The following is a 19,354-nucleotide window of genomic DNA, read 5'->3' as shown; positions in this document are numbered from 1 at the left end:
CACCAGTAATGTGACATGAACCCAAGGTCCCGGTTGAGGCCCTCCCTATGGGTACTGAACTAAGTTTGGTAAATTAGCTAAGTTCGGTACCCATAGGGAGGGCCTCAACCGGGACCTTGGGTTCATGTCACATTACGGGTGATCACCATTGCACTACACACACACACAGATATTCCTACACGCACACACGGACACAGGTACACACAGACGCGCACACAGACACCCACACACACCCTTATAGACATACACACTCCCACACTCACACATGCACCCCTCACAGACTTAAGACACTCTGCACTCACACACACTTTCTCACACTCACCACCCCCACCCCAGACAGACAGACAGACACACACACACAGACAAAGACCCACATGCGTACATATATTTTGTGAGGTGAATTTGTACTTGCAGAGTTACATTGTACTTTGCTCAAAAACTGATGCATTCGTGTAGAACTCCGAGCTCAAAAACTGCATGAATTTATGTAAAACTCTGTTATCTCACTTTTTAGATTAGAATCAATCTAAACATCATGGCATAGACAGAGAACACAGGGGGCTAACACCTTCAACATATTGTCTAGCTATCACCATTGTTAACAGCTAACCCGAGAATGCAATTTAAATAAAAGGTTTTGTGATTTACACATGAAAGAAGTGAAACTATCACTGTATTCTAACAGATGAAAGGCTTAACAGACAATCAATTTTTCAATGTATAATTTCAGTTACATCACACTGTAAATTTTTGCTATAAATTCTGTGTTACAATCGAGACCTCCACTATCACCTGATGAAGGAGCGTCACTCCGAAAGCTAGTGTGCTTCCAATTAAACCTGTTGGACTATAATCTGGTGTTGTGTGATTTTTAACTTTGTACATCCCAGTTCAACATCGGCATCTCCAAATCATGACTACTGAACATTAGGAAGAGAAGTTTAAATACAGATAGAAAAGAGATTCTTTGGCTGTCTGATTTTTGAATGGTTGTTCTTGGTGGCTAATAATATGTTAATCCTTAAGGCTCTCCCGATGATCACAGTGTTGATCGGCTGTCAGAGTGCAGATGGGATAATCTCATTACTTACTACGGCAAAGGAGGCAGATGAACCAAAACAACTGGAATTTCCCGTGCCAACTGAATCAAAGCCTCTGAGTCCTGGTGTACCTCGCTGGGCTAACTATGTGAAGGGAGTTATTCAGCATTACAGGGGTAAGAATGCTCATTGTTCCTAGAGATCACTAACATGTTGAGCTGCAATTTGTTTAGGTAAGTAGAGTCCAAAATAAGGATGATCATATAAGACAGACATTAATTTGGGGGCTGTGTTGTGGCACAGTGGTAATGTTCTTATCTCTGGACAAGAGACCTTTATTTATAGGGTAGTGTACTGATAAATGAAATACATCGACCACAAATATTCAACAACATTTTATTTCCATAAAAAACATTCTGGAAAACTTAAATGTACAAAGCTTATTAATAGAGTAATATATACAAATTCATGAACTACATCGACTATAAACATTCAACAACATTTTATTTCCATAAAAAACATTCTGATAAAAACATTTGGTAAAACTCAAACATACACAGCTTCAGCACTATGGCAGGCGGCAGTTTTAAAGGCTTCTTCAAGTGTCACCTGTCTCCTTAACATAGGCTTCTGTCTAAGCAATCTCTCTCTAATTGAGTAAATTGCCATAACCTCTTGCTCACCAAGAAATGAACATTGTTCAAGGCCAGCAATTAACTGATCACACATTTTCACCATATCATCAATGGGGACTTTTTCAACTGTGTTCACTAACTCATCATCATCATCATCATCACCAATACTGTCCTCACACTTATCTGTACAGGAGCCCGTATTTAAAACCATTTCAGCAATGTTCCCATCGCTCAAGGAATGCATGACAGGCACATCATTGTCAATGTTCAGCATTCCTTCGATGTCAGCTTCATGTAATTTATTTACACTTTCATCTGATAAATTTTGTGCGTAAGTAACAAGGATTGCTATCATCTTTTTCTCTTCAGTGACATGAAATCCTTCAAACTCCTTACAAGAAACATTGTTGTAGGCCAGAGTCTGTGCCAAGCATTTGTTAATGTTGCTTTATCAACATCATTCCGAGCATTAGCAACTGCGTAAATGGCATCCTTAAGACTAAACTCTTACAGGAAGACTTGAATTCCTATCTCTTTGTTGACTGCAGCAAGCATACTGTTTAAAAAAATAGTCTTTATACTTAACTCTTCATGGAGCGTAAAATTCCTTGGTCACAAGACTGTAATACCGATGTCACATTCGGGGGTAAGTAAATGCCAAAAACATTACTTTTCACAAGCTGTTCGGCAGAGGATGTGCGGAGCAGTTGTCCAGGAACAATAACATTTTACACTTTTCCTCCAGTCCGGCTTGTCTGCAATGAGCTCGTGCTGCTGGTAAAAATTTCTCTAGTTACCTATGCTTTCTTGTTTGCATATTAATGCACAGGCAAATTACGTACACCTTTTCGTCATCTCCGATGTTTGTTTTTCCCAATCACTGCCAATTTCAACTTGTGTGTGCCTGCAACAATGACACACCCAAGAATAGTTAATCTGTCCTTAGTTTCCTTAAAACCTGTTGGTGTTCTGTTATTAGCCGTTGCTAATGTTTTTCTGGGGACATAGCGCCAGTAGAGAGCTGTTTCATCAGCATTGTAAATTTGTTCAGGACTAATGCCTTCATCAGATATCAGCTTGGCAAATTCATCAACATAACTTTCAGTTGCTTCATGGTCCGCAGAAGCCTTTCGCTACAGATTTTCAGGTATTTCACACCATTAAGCTTCTTGAATTTCTGCAGCCAACCTTCTGAATATTGAAATTCGCCTTTAATGTTCAGTTCTTTATGATATTTCCAGCTTGTTCCATGACCATCAAACCAGTCAGTGGCATACTTATATTCTTCGTTGTCTAATCCACTCCATCGACACACGGTTAAGATCTTCATTTTTTGCCCTATGCAGTGTTTTCCTTTTTTTCATTAGTTGATAGTCATCACTGTCACCATAAAACTTCAGTAACTTTTGATTAGATTTTTTAGATTAGATTAGATTACATTACAGTGTGGAAACAGGCCCTTCGGCCCAACAAGTCCACACCGACCCGCCGAAGCGAAACCCACCCATACCCCTACATTTACCCCTTACCTAACACTACGGGCAATTTAGCATGGCCAATTCACCTGACCCTGCACATCTTTTGGACTGTGGGAGGAAACCGGAGCACCCGGAGGAAACCCACGCAGACACGGGGAGAACGTGCAAACTCCACACAGTCAGTCGCCTGAGGCGGGAATTGAACCCGGGTCTCTGGCGCTATGAGGCAGCAGTGCTAACCACTGTGCCACCGTGCCGCCACCATGTCTTTCTGTTTCTTCAAATCATAGACAATGGTAGTTCCGACACCATATTCTTCAGTAAGATGCCACACAGCCACACCACGATCAAGCTTCTGCAATAACTCTATGCATTCTTGATAATGACAGATGCTTTCATTTCTTTATACGATTGTTAGGTAAAAACAATGACTGCAGATGCTGAAAACCAGATTCTGGATTAGTGGTGCTGGAAGAGCACAGCAGTAAAGGGAGCATCCAAGGAGCTTTGAAATCGACGTTTCCTGATGAAGGGCTTTTGCCCGAAACGTTGATTTCAAAGCTCCTTGGATGCTGCCTGAACTGCTGTGCTCTTCCAGCACCACTAATCCAGAATCTGGTTTTCAGCATCTGCAGTCATTGTTTTTACCTAGTTGATTTTAACCCTACTGCGAATCCTCTTGCAAGGATGCCTGCCTTGAAGAAGTTTTCCTCCTCTCTCTACAAGAATCTCAGGGTTCCTGATGAAGGGCTTTTGCCTGAAATGTCGATTTCAAAGCTCCTTGGATGCTGCCTGAACTGCTGTGCTCTTCCAGCACCACTAATCTAGATTTATACTATTGTTAGCCATATATGTATCTGCACCTCTTTTTGACATTTTCATTCTAAAATTAAACAGTTTAGCACAGTAAATACAATACACAACTGACGCTTCCGAGTGCTGGGCCACACTGCCACGTGGGTCGAGTGGGTGCAGCCTTCACCCGCCAAGAAAAGCCCGTGATGTTACACAGACATGAATGGCGCTGCACGCTCCATGAGCTTTTCGGTTTTTGGTTGCTCAGATAAGGGATACGGAGCTGTACTGTTAACATTGAGAGTGTTCAGACCTGCAGCTCATAACATGTTGCTTCTTTGAAAATAACCAGCAGATCAGTTGACCTCCAGATCCAGGCTCCAATGACTATGGGGAGATTACAGCAAAATGTATGCAGTTTTGTCCTCTACTGATCTGAAGATACAAACTTGTCAACTTTGTCACCACTTTTTGTTTTGTAACTCATTGCTTATGATTGCTAGTTAGTTTAAATTTTATGTAGAATTTCTCATAGTTAAATTTTAGGAGAAACTGAGGACTGCAGATGCTGGAGAGTCAAAAAGTGTGGTGCTGGAAAAGCATAGCAGGTCAGGCAGCATCTGAGGAGCAGGAGAGTTGACGTTTCAGGATTCTTGAGAAGGATTTATGCCCAAAACATCGACTGTCCTGCTCCTCTGATGCTGCTTGACGAGCTGTGCTTTTCCAGCGCCACAATTTTTGACTCGTAATTAAATATTGTCAAAAAGATTACTACTAGTGTACTGAGGTGCACCGGCTGGTGTACAGCAGATGTACTTAGCTATTTTGTTAGTAGTTTTGAGTATTTTTCCTTGCCCTCTGACCCATATGGATATGCTGTCTATTATATCTTTGTAGCAGGTCCACTAACTGGGTTTAAGGCAGTGATGGCAAGTAATGTTCCATTAGGAGGAGGGTTGTCCAGTTCAGCATCTTTGGAAGTTGCCATGTACACCTTCCTACAGCAAATTTGTCCAGGTGAGTGAAATGAGATGCTTTATAATTGGAAAATGATCAGTCTCTGCAATATTTCTTTGCCTCTTTCACTCCCAAAAAGGTTTAGTGATGAAAGTCTCCCTGAATTACTGGTCCTCTCCAGTCCAGTTGTTCAGTTTTTGTATTGAACGTATCCAAATTACTCCGTGGTAATTACTCTGTGAATTGTTCCTACTGTTTGGCTGGACCATTCATAGCAATCAGGGCAAGTCCACCAACTACTGTAAAGACTTGGCTTCAGTCCTGTTATGACCTTTTCATGATAGCACATGGATCTTTTTACGGATATTTGCACCACAAAGTGCCAGCTCCAACAAGATAGAATCCAATCATTGCCCTATGATGTTTAATAGCATTACATCACTGAATCCCCTGCTGTCACTATCTGGGAGGAGGGAGTGGTAACTATTAACCAGAAACTGAACTGGACTAGCCATATAAATACTGTGGTTACAAAAGCAGGTCAGATGCTTGTAATCCTGCAGTGAATAACTCCCTTCTAATCTCCCAATGTTTATCAACAAGGCTCAAGTTGGGAATGAGGTGGAATGCTCTCCACTTGCCTGGTTAGGTGCAGCTCCAATAACAAGCAAGAAGTTCAACCCTGTGCAGTACAATGCACTCTATCTACCTCCTTCAACATTCACTCCCTTTTTCACCACTGATGCATAATAGCACACTGTGTACCTTCTGCAAAGTACACAGCAGTAACTCACCAAGTCTCCTTCAACACCATCTTCCAACCTCAACCTCAACTGCAACCTCAACAATATAGAAGGACAAGGACATGGGAACACTACATGCTGAAAGTTCACCTTTAAGCCACACATTATCCTGACTTTCTTGTCATAACTTCACTGCAGCTGTGTCAAAATCCTGGAACTCCCTATGTAAAAACATTGGGTATACCTACATCACATGGGAAGGCAGTGGCCTTGGTATATTGCTGGACTATTAATCAGAAATCCATAAACGATATGAGGACCTGGGTTCAAATCCCTCCGGTGGTTGATGGAATTTGGATTCAATTAAATGACTGGAAGTTAGAGTATAATGATTACCATGAATCTGTTGTTCATTGTCAGGAAAAATCCATCTGGCTCATTCATGTCCTTGAGGGAAGGAAACTGCAATCCTTAGCTGGTCTAACCTACATGTCATTGTAGACCCACAGCAATGTAGTTGGCTGTTAACTGCACTCTGGGCAATTAGTCAATTAGCTGGACAATAAATACTGGCCTAGCCAGCGAGGCACTCATACTACGAATGAATTTAAAAAGTCAGTATTTCAAGTAGCTCACTACCACTTCTCTAGAGCATTTAGAAGCTGGCATGAAATGCTGACATTCTATGAACACATTTTTAAAAAGTCATGGTACTGGACTGGCAGGTCACAGTCTATGAATTAAAATATGATTAGCCCATGTTAAATATAATTCATTAAATCTGCTGGCATCAGAAAAAATAACCGTAAATGCTGCTGGTAGATTGTCTCAGAAACCCCACTGATTTACTGGGGTCCCTTTGGTTAAGGGACTTTTTTCCTATACTTGCTACACGTGATTCCACTCCAACGGTATGGTTGCCTTTTAGTCCCTTCAGAAATGGTCTTTGTTCAGGCAACTAGGGATAGGCAAATGGAATGGATTGTCTGAATTCCAACTGATTAAACTCTGGAATTGGCTTTGGAGGACAGGCCTAATGATTGTGGCACACCATTTAGGATGGGAGAGAAAGGTTGTTGTGGATTGTTGAATGACACATCTCCTGGCAATAGGAACCATGTCTATATGTCATAGATAAGGCATGTGTCTTGGTGGTGGTAACAGTGCAATAAGGCCTCACTATGTTTAATTTTCTGATCATCAGATGACGGAGATTTAATGGAAAAAGCCCTGGCCTGTCAGAAAGCTGAGCATACTTTTGCCTCCATGCCTTGTGGAATCATGGACCAATTCATCTCAGTGATGGGGCAAAAGGATCATGCCTTGCTTATTGATTGCAGGTGAGCCAAAGAAGGCATATGCATCTGTTGAATATGATCTGTGATCTCGTGATAATCTGTGTGGCGCTTCCCCCCCCCCCCATTCAAAGCAAAACGTTCAGAGACACAGTGTAATTTTACTTCCTTCATTTTTATTTGGGCCCTGGAGGGAGAGAGAACAATCACCCATGTGCACAAAGACATGAGTTCACAGTCTTCTCTGGAATAGCAGTTTGTCAACAAATAGCATAGTCACTTTACAGGGAGGAGTATCCAGATGAGGCAACATACATATTAATTGGGTGACTGTTACAGTCAATGAGTATCAATAGCAGAGACCAAGCCCTTTACTGTTATACAATAAATGTACTTAACCTTTTTAACTGGGTTCATATAATGGATACTTTTCCCCTTGTTAGCTGACCTTGCATACTTAATGCTTCCGATATTGTTAAGTGGCTGTACATAATGACTGCTTTTTCACCTTGTTAACCCATTACTCTTGCCTCCAGCATCCCATTGTTAACTGTAAGTTTTTATCTGATCTGAGTCATGCTCAGCTGAACTTCTTGTTTCACAAAACTCAGAACTTAACTCTTTCCCTGGCTGCTTATACCCTATATGCATTCTCAGTTTTGATCATGGATCAGATGACAGTACTACCATTTGAGTCAGATGATTGTGGGTTCAAAACCACTCCTGGAACTCTCGCACAAAATGTGGGCTGATACTCCAATGTAGTACTGGGAGAATTCTACACTGTCTGATTTCATAGAGTCTTAGTGGCCTACAGTACAGTTGCTTTGATGCATTGAGTCTGTGCTGGTCAAAATCAAGCACTTCACTGTTCTCATCCCATTTACCAGCACTTGGTCTACACCTTGGTATCACAAGGTGCATGTCTAAATACGTCTTAAATGTTTTGAGGGTTTCTGCCTCTACCACCTTTACAGGCAATGAGTTCCAGATTCCCACCACCTGCTGGATGAAATAGTTTATTTTTCCTCACACCTCTAAATCTCCTGCTACTTACCTTCAATCAATGCCCCTTGTCATTGATCACTCCAAGAGGAAAAAATGTCTCCTCTCAATCTTTGCTTCAAGGGAAACAACTTAAATCTATCTTCGTAGCTAAAATTTTCCATCCCAAGCAGCACACTGGTAAACTACTCTGCATCCTCTCCAGAACAGTCAGAGTAATGTGAATTCCAGAACTGCACACAATACTCTATCTGTGGCCTAAACAACAAATAATATAGTTCCAGCATAACTACCTGCTATTGAACTCTGTCGAGGCTAATAAAGGCAAGTATCCAACCATATGCCTTCCTAACCAATCTACATGTCCTGCTATCTTAAGGGACCAGTGGACATGCACACTGACTTCCCTATGATCTTCTTGCCTTATTTGTCCTCCTGAGTGCATCATCTCACACTTATCCTGATTGAATTCCATTTGCCACTGATCAGCGCATTGACCAGCCCATCAATATCCTCCTGTAGTCTAAGGTTATCCTCTCAATACTTAGCACCTCATCGATTTTTATATCACCTGTGAACTTACTGATCAGGCATCCTACATCCTACATCCACTCCCTCCGTTGCAATCCCAACCTCACTATCAAACCAGCAGACAAGGAAGGCGCGGTAGTAGTTTGGCGCACCGACCTTTACACCGCTGAGGACAAACGCCAGCTCGCAGATGCCTCCTCCTACTGCCCCCTTGACCATGACCCCACCCCCCACCACCAAACCATCATCTCCCAGACCATCCATAACCTCATCACCTCGGGGGATCTCCCATCCACTGCCTCCAACCTCATAGTCTCACAACCCTGCACCGCTCGCTTCTACCTCCTGCCCAAAATCCACAAACCTGACTGCCCCGGCCGACCCATTGTCTCCGCCTGCTCCTGCCCCACCGAACACATCTCCGCATACCTCGACACTGTCCTGTCCCCCTTAGTCCAAGAACTCCCCACCTACGTTCGGGACACCACCCATGCCCTCCATGATTTTCGCTTCCCCGGTCCCCAACGCTTTATCTTCACCATGGACATCCAGTCCCTGTACACCTCCATCCCCCATCACGAAGGACTCAAAGCCCTCCGCTTCTTCCTTTCCCGCCGTACCAACTAGTACCCTTCCACTGACACCCTCCTTCGACTGACTGAACTGGTCTTCACCCTGAACAACTTCTCTTTCCGATCCTCCCACTTCCTCCAAACGAAAGGAGTAGCCATGGGCACCCGCATGGGCCCCAGCTGTGCCTGCCTCTTCGTAGGATATGTGGAACAGTCCATCTTCCATAACTACACTGGCCCCACCCCCCACCTTTTCCTCCGCTACATCGATGACTGTATTGGCGCCGCCTCGTGCTCCCACGAGGAGGTTGAACAGTTCATCCACTTCACCAACACCTTCCACCCCGACCTCAAATTCACGTGGACAGTCTCAGATTCCTCCCTCCCCTTCCTCGACCTTTCTATTTCTATCTCAGGCGACCGAATCAACACGGACATCTACTACAAACTGACCGACTCCCACAGCTACCTGGACTACACCTCCTCCCACCCTGCCCCCTGTAAAAATGCCATCCCATTCTCCCAATTCCTTCGTCTCCGCCGCATCTGCTCCCAGGAGGACCAGTTCCAAAAACGTACAACCCAGATGGCCTCCTTCTTCAAGGACCGCAATTTCCCCCCCGACGTGGTCGATGATGCCCTCCACCGCATTTCTTCCACTTCCCGCTCCTCCGCCCTTGAGCCCCGCCCCTCCAACCGCCACCAGGACAGAACCCCACTGGTCCTCACCTACCACCCCACCAATCTCCATGTACAGCGCATCATCCGCCGTCATTTCCGCCACCTCCAAACGGACCCCACCACCAAGGATATATTTCCCTCCCCTCCCATATCAGAATTCCGTAAAGACCACTCCCTCCGTGACTCCCTCGTCTGACCCACACCCCCCACCAACCCAACCTCCACTCCCGGCACCTTCCCCTGCAACCGCAGGAGGTGCAAGACTTGCGCCCACACCTCCTCCCTCACCTCCCTCCAAGGCCCCAAAGGAAACTTCCATATCCGCCACAGATTCACCTGCACCTCCACACACATCATCTGTTGCATCCTCTGCACCCGATGTGGCCTCCTCTATATTGGGGAGACAGGCCGCCTACTTGCGGAGCGTTTTAGAGAACACCTCTGGGACACCCAGACCAACCAACCCAACCACCCTGTGGCTCAATACTTCAACTCCCCCTCCCACTCCACCAAGGATATGCAGGTCTTTGGACTCCTCCATCGCCAGACCACAACAACACGACGGTTGGAGGAAGAACGCCTCATCTTCCGCCTAGGAACCCTCCAACCACAAGGGATGAACTCGGATTTCACCAGTTTCCTCATTTCCCCTCCCTCCACCTTGTCTCAGTCAAATCCCTTCTCTGGGAAGCAAGGGAGGAGATTGCAGAGCCATTGGCCTTGATTTTTATGTCCTCTTTGTCTACAGGAGTAGTGCCAGAAGACTGGAGGATAGCAAATGTGGTTCCCTTGTTCAAAAAGGGGAGTAGGGATAACCCTAGTAACTATAGGCCGGTGAGTCTCACTTCTGTTGTGGGCAAAGTCTTAGAGAGAATTGTAAGGGATAGGATTTATGCACATCTGGATAGGAATAATGTGATCAAGGATAGTCAGCATGGTTTTGTGAAGGGCAGGTCGTGCCTCACAAACCTTATTGAATTCTTTGAAAAGGTGACGAAGGAGGTTGATGAGGGGAAAACGGTAGATGTGGTATATATGGATTTTAGTAAGGCGTTTGATAAGGTTCCCCATGGTAGGCTACTGCAGAAAATACGGAGATATGGCATTGAGGGTGAGTTGGAGGTTTGGATTAGGAATTGGCTGGATGGAAGAAGACAGAGGGTAGTAGTTGATGGCAAAGTTTCTTCATGGAGTGCCGTCACTAGCGGTGTTCCGCAAGGATCTGTTTTGGGACCATTGCTGTTTGTCATTTTTATAAATGACCTGGAAGAGGGGTTAGAAGGTTGGGTGAGCAAGTTTGCGGATGATACGAAAGTCGGAGGAGTTGTTGACAGTGAGGAAGCATGTGGCAGGTTACAGCAGGATATAGAGAAGCTGCAGAGCTGGGCAGAAAGGTGGCAAATGGAATTCAATGTAGCTAAGTGTGAGGTGATTCACTTTGGGAAGAATAACAAAAAGATGGGGTACTGGGCTAATGGTCGGATACTTGGTAGTGTGGATGAGCAGAGGGATCTTGGTGTCCATGTACACAGATCTCTGAAAGTTGCCACCCAGGTAAATAGTGCGGTGAGGAAGGCATATGGCGTACTGGCTTTTATTGGTAGAGGAATTGAGTTCCGGAGTCCTGAGGTCATGATGCAGTTGTATAAGACTCTGGTGCGGCCGCATCTGGAATATTGTGTGCAGTTTTGGTCGCCATACTATAGGAAGGATGTGGAGGCACTGGAACGGGTGCAGAGGAGGTTTACCAGGATGTTGCCTGGTATGGAAGGAAGATCGTATGAGGAAAGACTGAGACACTTGGGGCTGTTTTCATTAGAGAAAAGAAGGTTTAGGGGTGACTTGATTGAGGTGTACAAGATGATTAGGGGGTTAGATAGGGTTGACAGTGTGAACCTTTTCCCGCGTATGGAGTCGGGTATTACAAGGGGGCATAGCTTTAAATTAAGGGGGGGTAGATATAGGACTGAAGTTAGGGGTAGGTTCTTCACTCAGCGAGTCGTAAGTTCATGGAATGCCCTGCCAGTAGCAGTGGTGGACTCTCCCTCTTTATGGGCATTTAAGCGGGCATTGGATAGGTATATGGAGGATAGTGGGTTAGTATAGGTTAGGTGGGCTTGGATCGGCGCAACATCGAGGGCCAAAGGGCCTGTACTGCGCTGTATTCTTCTATGTTCTATGTTCTAAATCCATCGAACTCAGCACCGCCTTCCTAACCTGCAATCTTCTTCCTGACCTCTCCGCCCTCACTCCAGTCTGACCTATCACCCTCACCTTGACCTCTTTCCACCTATCGCATTTCCGATGCCCCTCCACCAAGTCCCTCCTCCCCACCTTTTATCTTAGCCTGCTGGACAAACTTTCTTCATTCCTGAAGAAGGGCTTATGCCCGAAACGTCGATTCTCCTGTTCCCTGGATGCTGCCTGACCTGCTGCGCTTTTCCAGCAACACATTTTCAGCATCCTACATTAAAGTCTAACTCATCAGGCTGCAACACTGATTCTTGCAAAATCTCTCAAATGTTTGTGTTGATCTCTCTTTACACTTTCCCTGTGACTGTAATACCATATTCTGCATGCTATTCTGCTACCTGAAGCACTTGGTATGGTACAATCTACCTGTAGAGCATGCAGAAAAAACCTTTCACTATATCTTGATACATGTGACAACAATAAATCAAATCAAATTAAATCAAGCCCCACTAGACACACATTTCTAGTCACGAAAACTCACCGCAACCTTTACCTCTGCTTCCTGCCATTCTGCCAATAACTGATGTCCTGTACAGACGCAACGTGACCTCCCAACTCCTGTACTCAATACTCTGACCAATAAAGGAAAGCATTCCAAATGCTTTCTTCTCTATCTTGTCTACCTGTGACTCCACTTTCAAGGAGCTATGAACCTGCACCCCCTGGGACCTTACCATTAAGTGTATAAGTCTTCTAAGATTTGCTTTCCCAAAGTGCAGCACCTCACATTTATCTAAATTAAACTCCATCTGCCACTTCTCAGCCCATTGGCCCATCTGGAGGTGGGTTACTCACTGTAGTATTCCTAGCCTCTGACCTACTCTTGGAGCCACTTGCATTTATATGATGAGTCTGTTGAGTTTCTGGTCAATGATAAAACCCAGGATGTTGATGGTGGGGATTCAGTGATGGTAACGCCATTCAATGTCAAAGGGTGGTGGTTAGATTGTCTCTTGTTGGTAATGGTTGTAGCCTGGCATTTGTGTGGCATGAAGGTTACTTGTCAGCTCAGATATTGTCCAGACCTTGTTGCTTACTGCTTCAGTGTTTGAGCAGTTGTGAATGGAGCTGGGGGGTCATTGGGAAACATTCCCACTTCTGACCTTATGATGGAGGGAAGATAATTGATGAAGCAACGGAAGATGATAGGGACTAAGGCACTACCTTGAGGAACCTCTGCGGAAATATTCTGGAGCTAAGATGACTGACCTCCAACAACCACATACATCTTCCGATGTGTCTGGTGCATCAGGTGTGACACTAATCACAGTGAGTTTGCCTCCTGATACCCATTGATTTCAGTTTTGCCAGTGCTGTTTGATGCCAAACCTGGTCTAATGCAGCCTTGCTGTCAAGGGCTGTCACTTTCACTTCACCTCTGGAATTCAGCTCTTTTGTCCACGTTTGAACAGAGGTTGTAATGAGGTCAGGAACCGAGTGGCCCTGATGGAACCCAAACTGGACGTCACTGAACAGGTTACTGCTGAGCAGGTGCTGCTTTATAGCACTGTTGATGACACCTTCCATCATTTTACTGATGATTGAAAGTAGACTAATGGGGCAGTAATTGGCCGAATTGGATTTGTCATGTTTTTTATGTATATGACATACTTAGGCAAATTTCCACATTGTTAGGTAGATGCCATTGTTGTAACTGTACTGGAACAGCTTGGCCAGGGGAGTGGCAGCTTCTGAAACTCAAGTCTTCAGTACTATTGCTGGAATGTTGTCAGGGACAGGAGCCTTTGCAGTGTCCAGTGTCTCCAACTGTTTCTTGATGTCACATAGAATGAATCAAATTGGCTGAAGACTGGCATCTGTAATGTTGGGGACCACTGGAGGAGACCGCGATGGATCATCCACTTGACACTTCTGGCTGAAGATTGCTGTGAAAGCTTCAGCCTTATCTTTTACACTGATATGCTGGGTTGAGTGGTGGATATGCTGAACCATGAGGTTTCAGGTTGTGCTGGAGTATAATTCTACTGCTGTTGATGGCCCACCAGCGCCTCCAAGGGTGCCCAGTCTTGAGTTACTAGATCTGTTCGAAGTCTGTCCCATTTAGCACAATGATAGCGCCATACAACACAATTAGGTTATTCTCAATGTGAAGTCAGGACTTCGTCTCGATAAGGATTCTGCAGTGGTCGCTCTTACCGATACTGTCATGGACAGATGCATCTGCAGCTGGCAGATTGGTGAGAATGAGATCAAGTGTGTTTTTCACTCTGTAGGTTCCTTCGCTGCCTCCCGCAGACCCAGTCTAGCAGCTATATCCTTTAGGACCTGACCAGTTCGATCAATAGTATTGTTGCCAAGCCACCCTTGGTGGTAAACATTGAAATCCCCCACCCAGAGTGCATTTTGTGCCTTGCCATTCTCAGTGCTTCCTCTAAGTGTTGCTCAACATGGAGGAGTACCGATTCATCAACTGAGGGAGGACAGGATGTTTTGCTTGCCCATGTTTAACCTGAAGGTACAAGAGTTCATAGGGTCAGAGACAATGTTGAGGACTCCAAGAGCAACTCCCTCCTGACAGTATAGCATGGTGCTGCCACCTCTGCTGGGTCTGTCCTGCCGGTGAGACAGGATATATCCAGGAATGGTAATGGAGGTATTTGGGACATTGTTAGGCATTGTATTTTTGGAATGATTCTGTGAGTATGACTGTGTCAGGTTGTTGCTTCCATAGTCTTTGAGACAGCTCTCCCAATATAGGCACTAGCCCCTAGATATTAATGAGGAGGACTTTGCAGGGTCGACAGAGTTGTTTAGAACATAGAACATAGAACATAGAACATAGAACAATACAGCACAGAACAGGCCCTTCGGCCCACGATGTTGTGCCGAACTTCTAACCTAGATTAAGTACCCATCCATGTACCTATCCAAATGCCGCTTAAAGGTCGCCAATGATTCCGACTCCACCACTCCCACGGGCAGCGCATTCCATGCCCCCACCACTCTCTGGGTAAAGAACCCACCCCTGACATCTCCCCTATACCTTCCACCCTTCACCTTAAATTTATGTCCCCTTGTAACACACTGTTGTACCTGGGGAAAAAGTTTCTGACTGTCTACTCTATCTATTCCTCTGATCATCTTATAAACCTCTATCAAGTCACCCCTCATCCTTCGCCGTTCCAACGAGAAAAGGCCGAGAACTCTCAACCTATCCTCGTACGACTTCCTCTCCATTCCAGGCAACATCCTGGTAAATCTTCTCTGCACCCTCTCCAAAGCTTCCACATCTTTCCTATAGTGAGGCGACCAGAACTGCACACAGTACTCCAACTGTGGCCTAACCAAAGTCCTGTACAGCTGCAACATCACTTCACGACTCTTGAATTCAATCCCTCTGCTAATGAACGATAATACTCCATAGGCCTTCGGACAAACTCTATCCACCTGCGTGGCAACCTTCAAAGATCTATGTACATAGACCCCAAGATCCCTCTGTTCCTCCACCTCACTAAGAACCCTACCATTAACCCTGTATTCCGCATTCTTATTTGTTCTTCCAAAATGGACAACCTCACACTTGGCAGGGTTGAACTCCATCTGCCACTCCTCAGCCCAGCTCTGCATCATATCTAAGTCCCTCTGCAGCCGACAACAGCCCTCCTCACTGTCCATAACTCCACCTATCTTCGTATCATCTGCAAATTTACTGACCCACCCTTCAACTCCCTCATCTAAGTCATTAATAAAAATTACAAACAGCAGAGGACCCAGAACTGATCCCTGCGGAACTCCACTTGTAACTGGGCTCCAGGCTGAGTATTTACCATCTACCACCACTCTCTGCCTTCGACCGGTTAGCCAGTTTTCTATCCAATTGGCCAAATTTCCCTCTATCCCATGCCTCCTGACTTTCCGCATAAGCCTACCATGGGGAACCTTATCAAATGCCTTACTAAAATCCATGTACACTACATCCACTGCTCTTCCCTCATCCACATGCTTGGTCACCTCCTCGAAGAATTCAATAAGACTTGTAAGGCAAGACCTACCCTTCACAAATCCGTGCTGGCTGTCCCTAATCAAGCAGTGTCTTTCCAGATACTCATAAATCCTATCCCTCAGTACCCTTTCCATTACTTTGCCTACCACAGAAGTAAGACTAACAGGCCTGTAATTCCCGGGGTTATCCCTATTCCCTTTTTTGAACAGGGGCACAACATTCGCTACTCTCCAGTCCCCTGGTACCACCCCCTTTGCCAGTGAAGACGAGAAGATCATTGCCAACGGTACTGCAATTTCCTCTCTTGCTTCCCACATAATCCTAGGATATATCCCATCAGGCCCGGGGGACTTGTCTATCCTCAAGTTGTTCAAAATGTCCAACACATCTTCCTTTCTAACAGGTATCTCTTCTAGCTTACCAGTCCATTTCACACTCTCCTCTTCTACAATACGGTCCCTCTCGTTCGTAAATACTGAAGAGAAGTACTTGTTCAAGACCTCTCCTATCTCTTCCGACTCAATACACAGTCTCCCACTACTGTCCTTGATCGGACCTACCCTCGTTCTCGTCATTCTCTGGTTTCTCACATACGCATAAAATGCCTTGGGGTTATCCTTGATCCTATCCGCCAACGATTTTTCATGCCCTCTCTTAGCTCTCCTAATCCCTTTCTTCAGGTCCCTTCTGGCTATCCTGTATCCCTCCACTGCTCTGTCTGAATCCTGTTTCCTCAACCTTATGTAAGCCTCCTTCTTCCTCTTTACCAGACATTCAACCTCTCTCGTCAACCAAGGCTCCTTCACACGACCATTTCTTTCCTGCCTGATAGGTACATACATATCATGGACACGTCGTATCTGCTCTTTGAAAAAGTTCCACATTTCCACCACATCCTTCCCTAACAGCCTATGCTCCCAACGTATGCTCCTCAAATCCTGCCTTACAGCATCGTAATTTCCCTTCCCCCAATTATAAAATCTACCTTGTTGTGCGCACCTATCTCTCTCCATAACCAAGGTGAAAGTCACAGAATTGTGGTCACCATCACCAAAATGTTCACCCACTAACAAGCCCACCACTTGTCCCGGTTCATTACCGAGTACCAAATCCAATATGGCCTCCCCTCTGGTTGGACAATCTACATACTGCGTTAGAAAAGCTTCCTGGACACACTGCACAAACACCGCCCCATCCAATCTACTTGATCTAAAGAGCTTCCAATCAATATTTGGGAAGTTGAAGTCGCCCATGACTACGACCCTGTGGCTTCTGCACCTTTCCAAAATCTGTTTCCCAATCTGTTTCTCCACATCTCTGCTGCTATTGGGGGGCCTATAGTAAACACCCAACAAGGTGACTGCACCTTTCCTATTTCTGACTTCAGCCCATACTACCTCCAGAGGCAGATCCCCCTCAAACTGCCTCTGCCATTGTCTTTCTCAGTGCCGAGGTCAATGCCAGGTGATCTGTCCGGTTCAATTTCTTTGAGACTTTGTAGCGATTGGTACAACGTAACAGCTTGCGAGGCCATTTCAGAGAGCAACTGCGAGTCAACCACATTGCTGTGAGTCTGGAGTCACATATAGGCCAGACCAGTTAAGGGGGGGGAACAGATCTCCTTCCGCTGTTGGCGGCACGGTGGCACAGTGGTTAGCACTGCTGCCTCACAGCGCCAGAGACCCGGGTTCAATTCCTGCCTCAGGCGACTGACTGTGTGGAGTTTGCACGTTCTCCCCGTGTCTGCGTGGGTTTCCTCCGGGTGCTCCGGTTTCTTCCCACAGTCCAAAGATGTGCAGGTCAGGTGAATTGGCCATGCTAAATTGCCCGTCGTGTTAGGTAAGGGGTAAATGTAGGGGTATGGGTGGGTTACGCTTTGGCAGGTCGGTGTGGACTTGTTGGGCCGAAGGGCCTGTTTCCACGCTGTAATGTAATGTGAAAAAAATGTAAATGTAATGAACCAGATGGGTTTTTCCGACAATCGACAATGGTTTCATGACCATCATTAAACCCTTAATTCCAGATTTTATCGAAATCAAATTCCACCATCTACTGTGGTGGAATTCGAATCTGGGTTCCCAGAACATTGTCTGGGTCTCTGGATTCATAGACTAGGGATAATACCACCAGTACATCGCCTTCCACAGAGGTAGTAAAATTATGTTTCTATAAGAATATATCAGTTAAATCAACAAGTAACCACTAATTTAAAAAAAAATGTTCTAGGGACCCAGGTTCGATTCCAGCCTTGGGCGACTGTGTGTGGAGTTTGCACATTCTCCCTGTGTCTGCGTGGGTTTCCTCCGGGTGCTCCGGTTTCCTCCCACAGTCCAGAGATGTGCAAGCCAGGTGAATTGGCCATGCTAAATTGCCCATAGTGTTCGCTGCATTAGTTAGAGGGAAATGGGTCTGGGTGGGTTACTCTTTGGAGGGTCAGTGTGGACTTGTTGGGCCGAAGGACCTGTTTCCACACTGTAGATAGTGTAAGCTAATAGTAGCCTCCTCAGCCAATTAAATTGGCGATTGTCTGTGGTGCTACTCCTGTGATAGACGGTGCATTTTATCCTTAATGAAGTTGACAAAATTGTTACGATGCAGAAGGAGGTTCTTCGGCCCATCGTATCTACACGGGTTCTATTGCTTAGTGGCAGTCTCCTGTCATTTCCCGATAGCAGTCCACACCATTTATATTCAAATAATCATCCAGTGAACCTGCCTGAAGATTTCCAGGCAGTGCACTCCATACCCTAACTACTCGCTGTGTGGAAAATGTTGCTTCTTATGAATCACTTTAAATCTAAAGCTAAAAATCACACAACACCAGGTTATAGTCCCAACAGGTTTATTTGGAAGCACTAGCTTTTGGAGCACTTCATCAGGTGGTTTAAATCTATGCGCTGTCATTCTTTTTCCTTTTACAAGCAGGAACAGCTTCTCCCACCCTACTCTATCTAAGCCTGCTCATGATTTTGAAAACCTGTGCCAAATCTCCTGTCAACCTTCTTCTGTCCAAGGAGAACAGTCCCAACTCCAGGCAGCCCCTAGGTTATGAATGGGTTCAGTGCTTGAGTGCCTTCATAAGTCGATTTGTGTGCAAGTTGGAACACAACACAATGTGAAATAGCTGTTTGTAAGTGCAAGCAAAAGTTCACATGTCAGCTATTTAAAATCAATATTGATATGAAATCTCATTTGTAAATATGAGCGTTCAAACATCGACATTCATAAATTAATATTATTGTACTTGCTGTACCCAATGTGACCTACTCTACATTGGAGAAACCAAATGCAGACTGGGTGATCGCTTTGCAGAAAATCTCCGGTCTATGTGTGAGCATGACCCCTTAGCCGGTCATTTTAACACAGCAATCTGCTCACATGCCCACATGTCTGCCCTTGGCTTGC

The 19,354-nt window shown here is 45.2% G+C and overlaps 2 protein-coding genes across 2 annotated transcripts in view; one reads left to right on the top strand and one right to left on the bottom strand.

Moving 5' to 3' along the window:
* LOC122561959 (uncharacterized) overlaps positions 1-2,449 on the bottom strand; it is a 119,705-nt gene extending 117,256 nt beyond the window's left edge. The window contains exon 1 of the mRNA XM_088000384.1: positions 2,262-2,449. Within this exon, the coding sequence (XP_087856510.1) occupies positions 2,262-2,268 (7 nt within the window). The 5' untranslated portion in view covers positions 2,269-2,449. The remainder of the gene's footprint in view (positions 1-2,261) is intronic.
* Positions 1-19,354, top strand: part of galk1 (galactokinase 1) — a 40,049-nt gene that overhangs the window by 3,701 nt on the left and 16,994 nt on the right. The window contains exons 2-4 of the mRNA XM_043714289.2: positions 1,027-1,216; positions 4,846-4,965; positions 6,853-6,988. Of these exons, the coding sequence (XP_043570224.2) occupies positions 1,027-1,216; positions 4,846-4,965; positions 6,853-6,988 (446 nt within the window). The remainder of the gene's footprint in view (positions 1-1,026; positions 1,217-4,845; positions 4,966-6,852; positions 6,989-19,354) is intronic.

The sequence above is a fragment of the Chiloscyllium plagiosum genome, unplaced genomic scaffold (assembly GCF_037043375.1).
Source record: "Chiloscyllium plagiosum isolate Xiang-an unplaced genomic scaffold, Cpla_swu_hap1 HiC_scaffold_25, whole genome shotgun sequence".
NCBI lineage: Eukaryota > Metazoa > Chordata > Chondrichthyes > Orectolobiformes > Hemiscylliidae > Chiloscyllium > Chiloscyllium plagiosum.
This window is presented reverse-complemented; position numbering and strand designations above follow the sequence as displayed.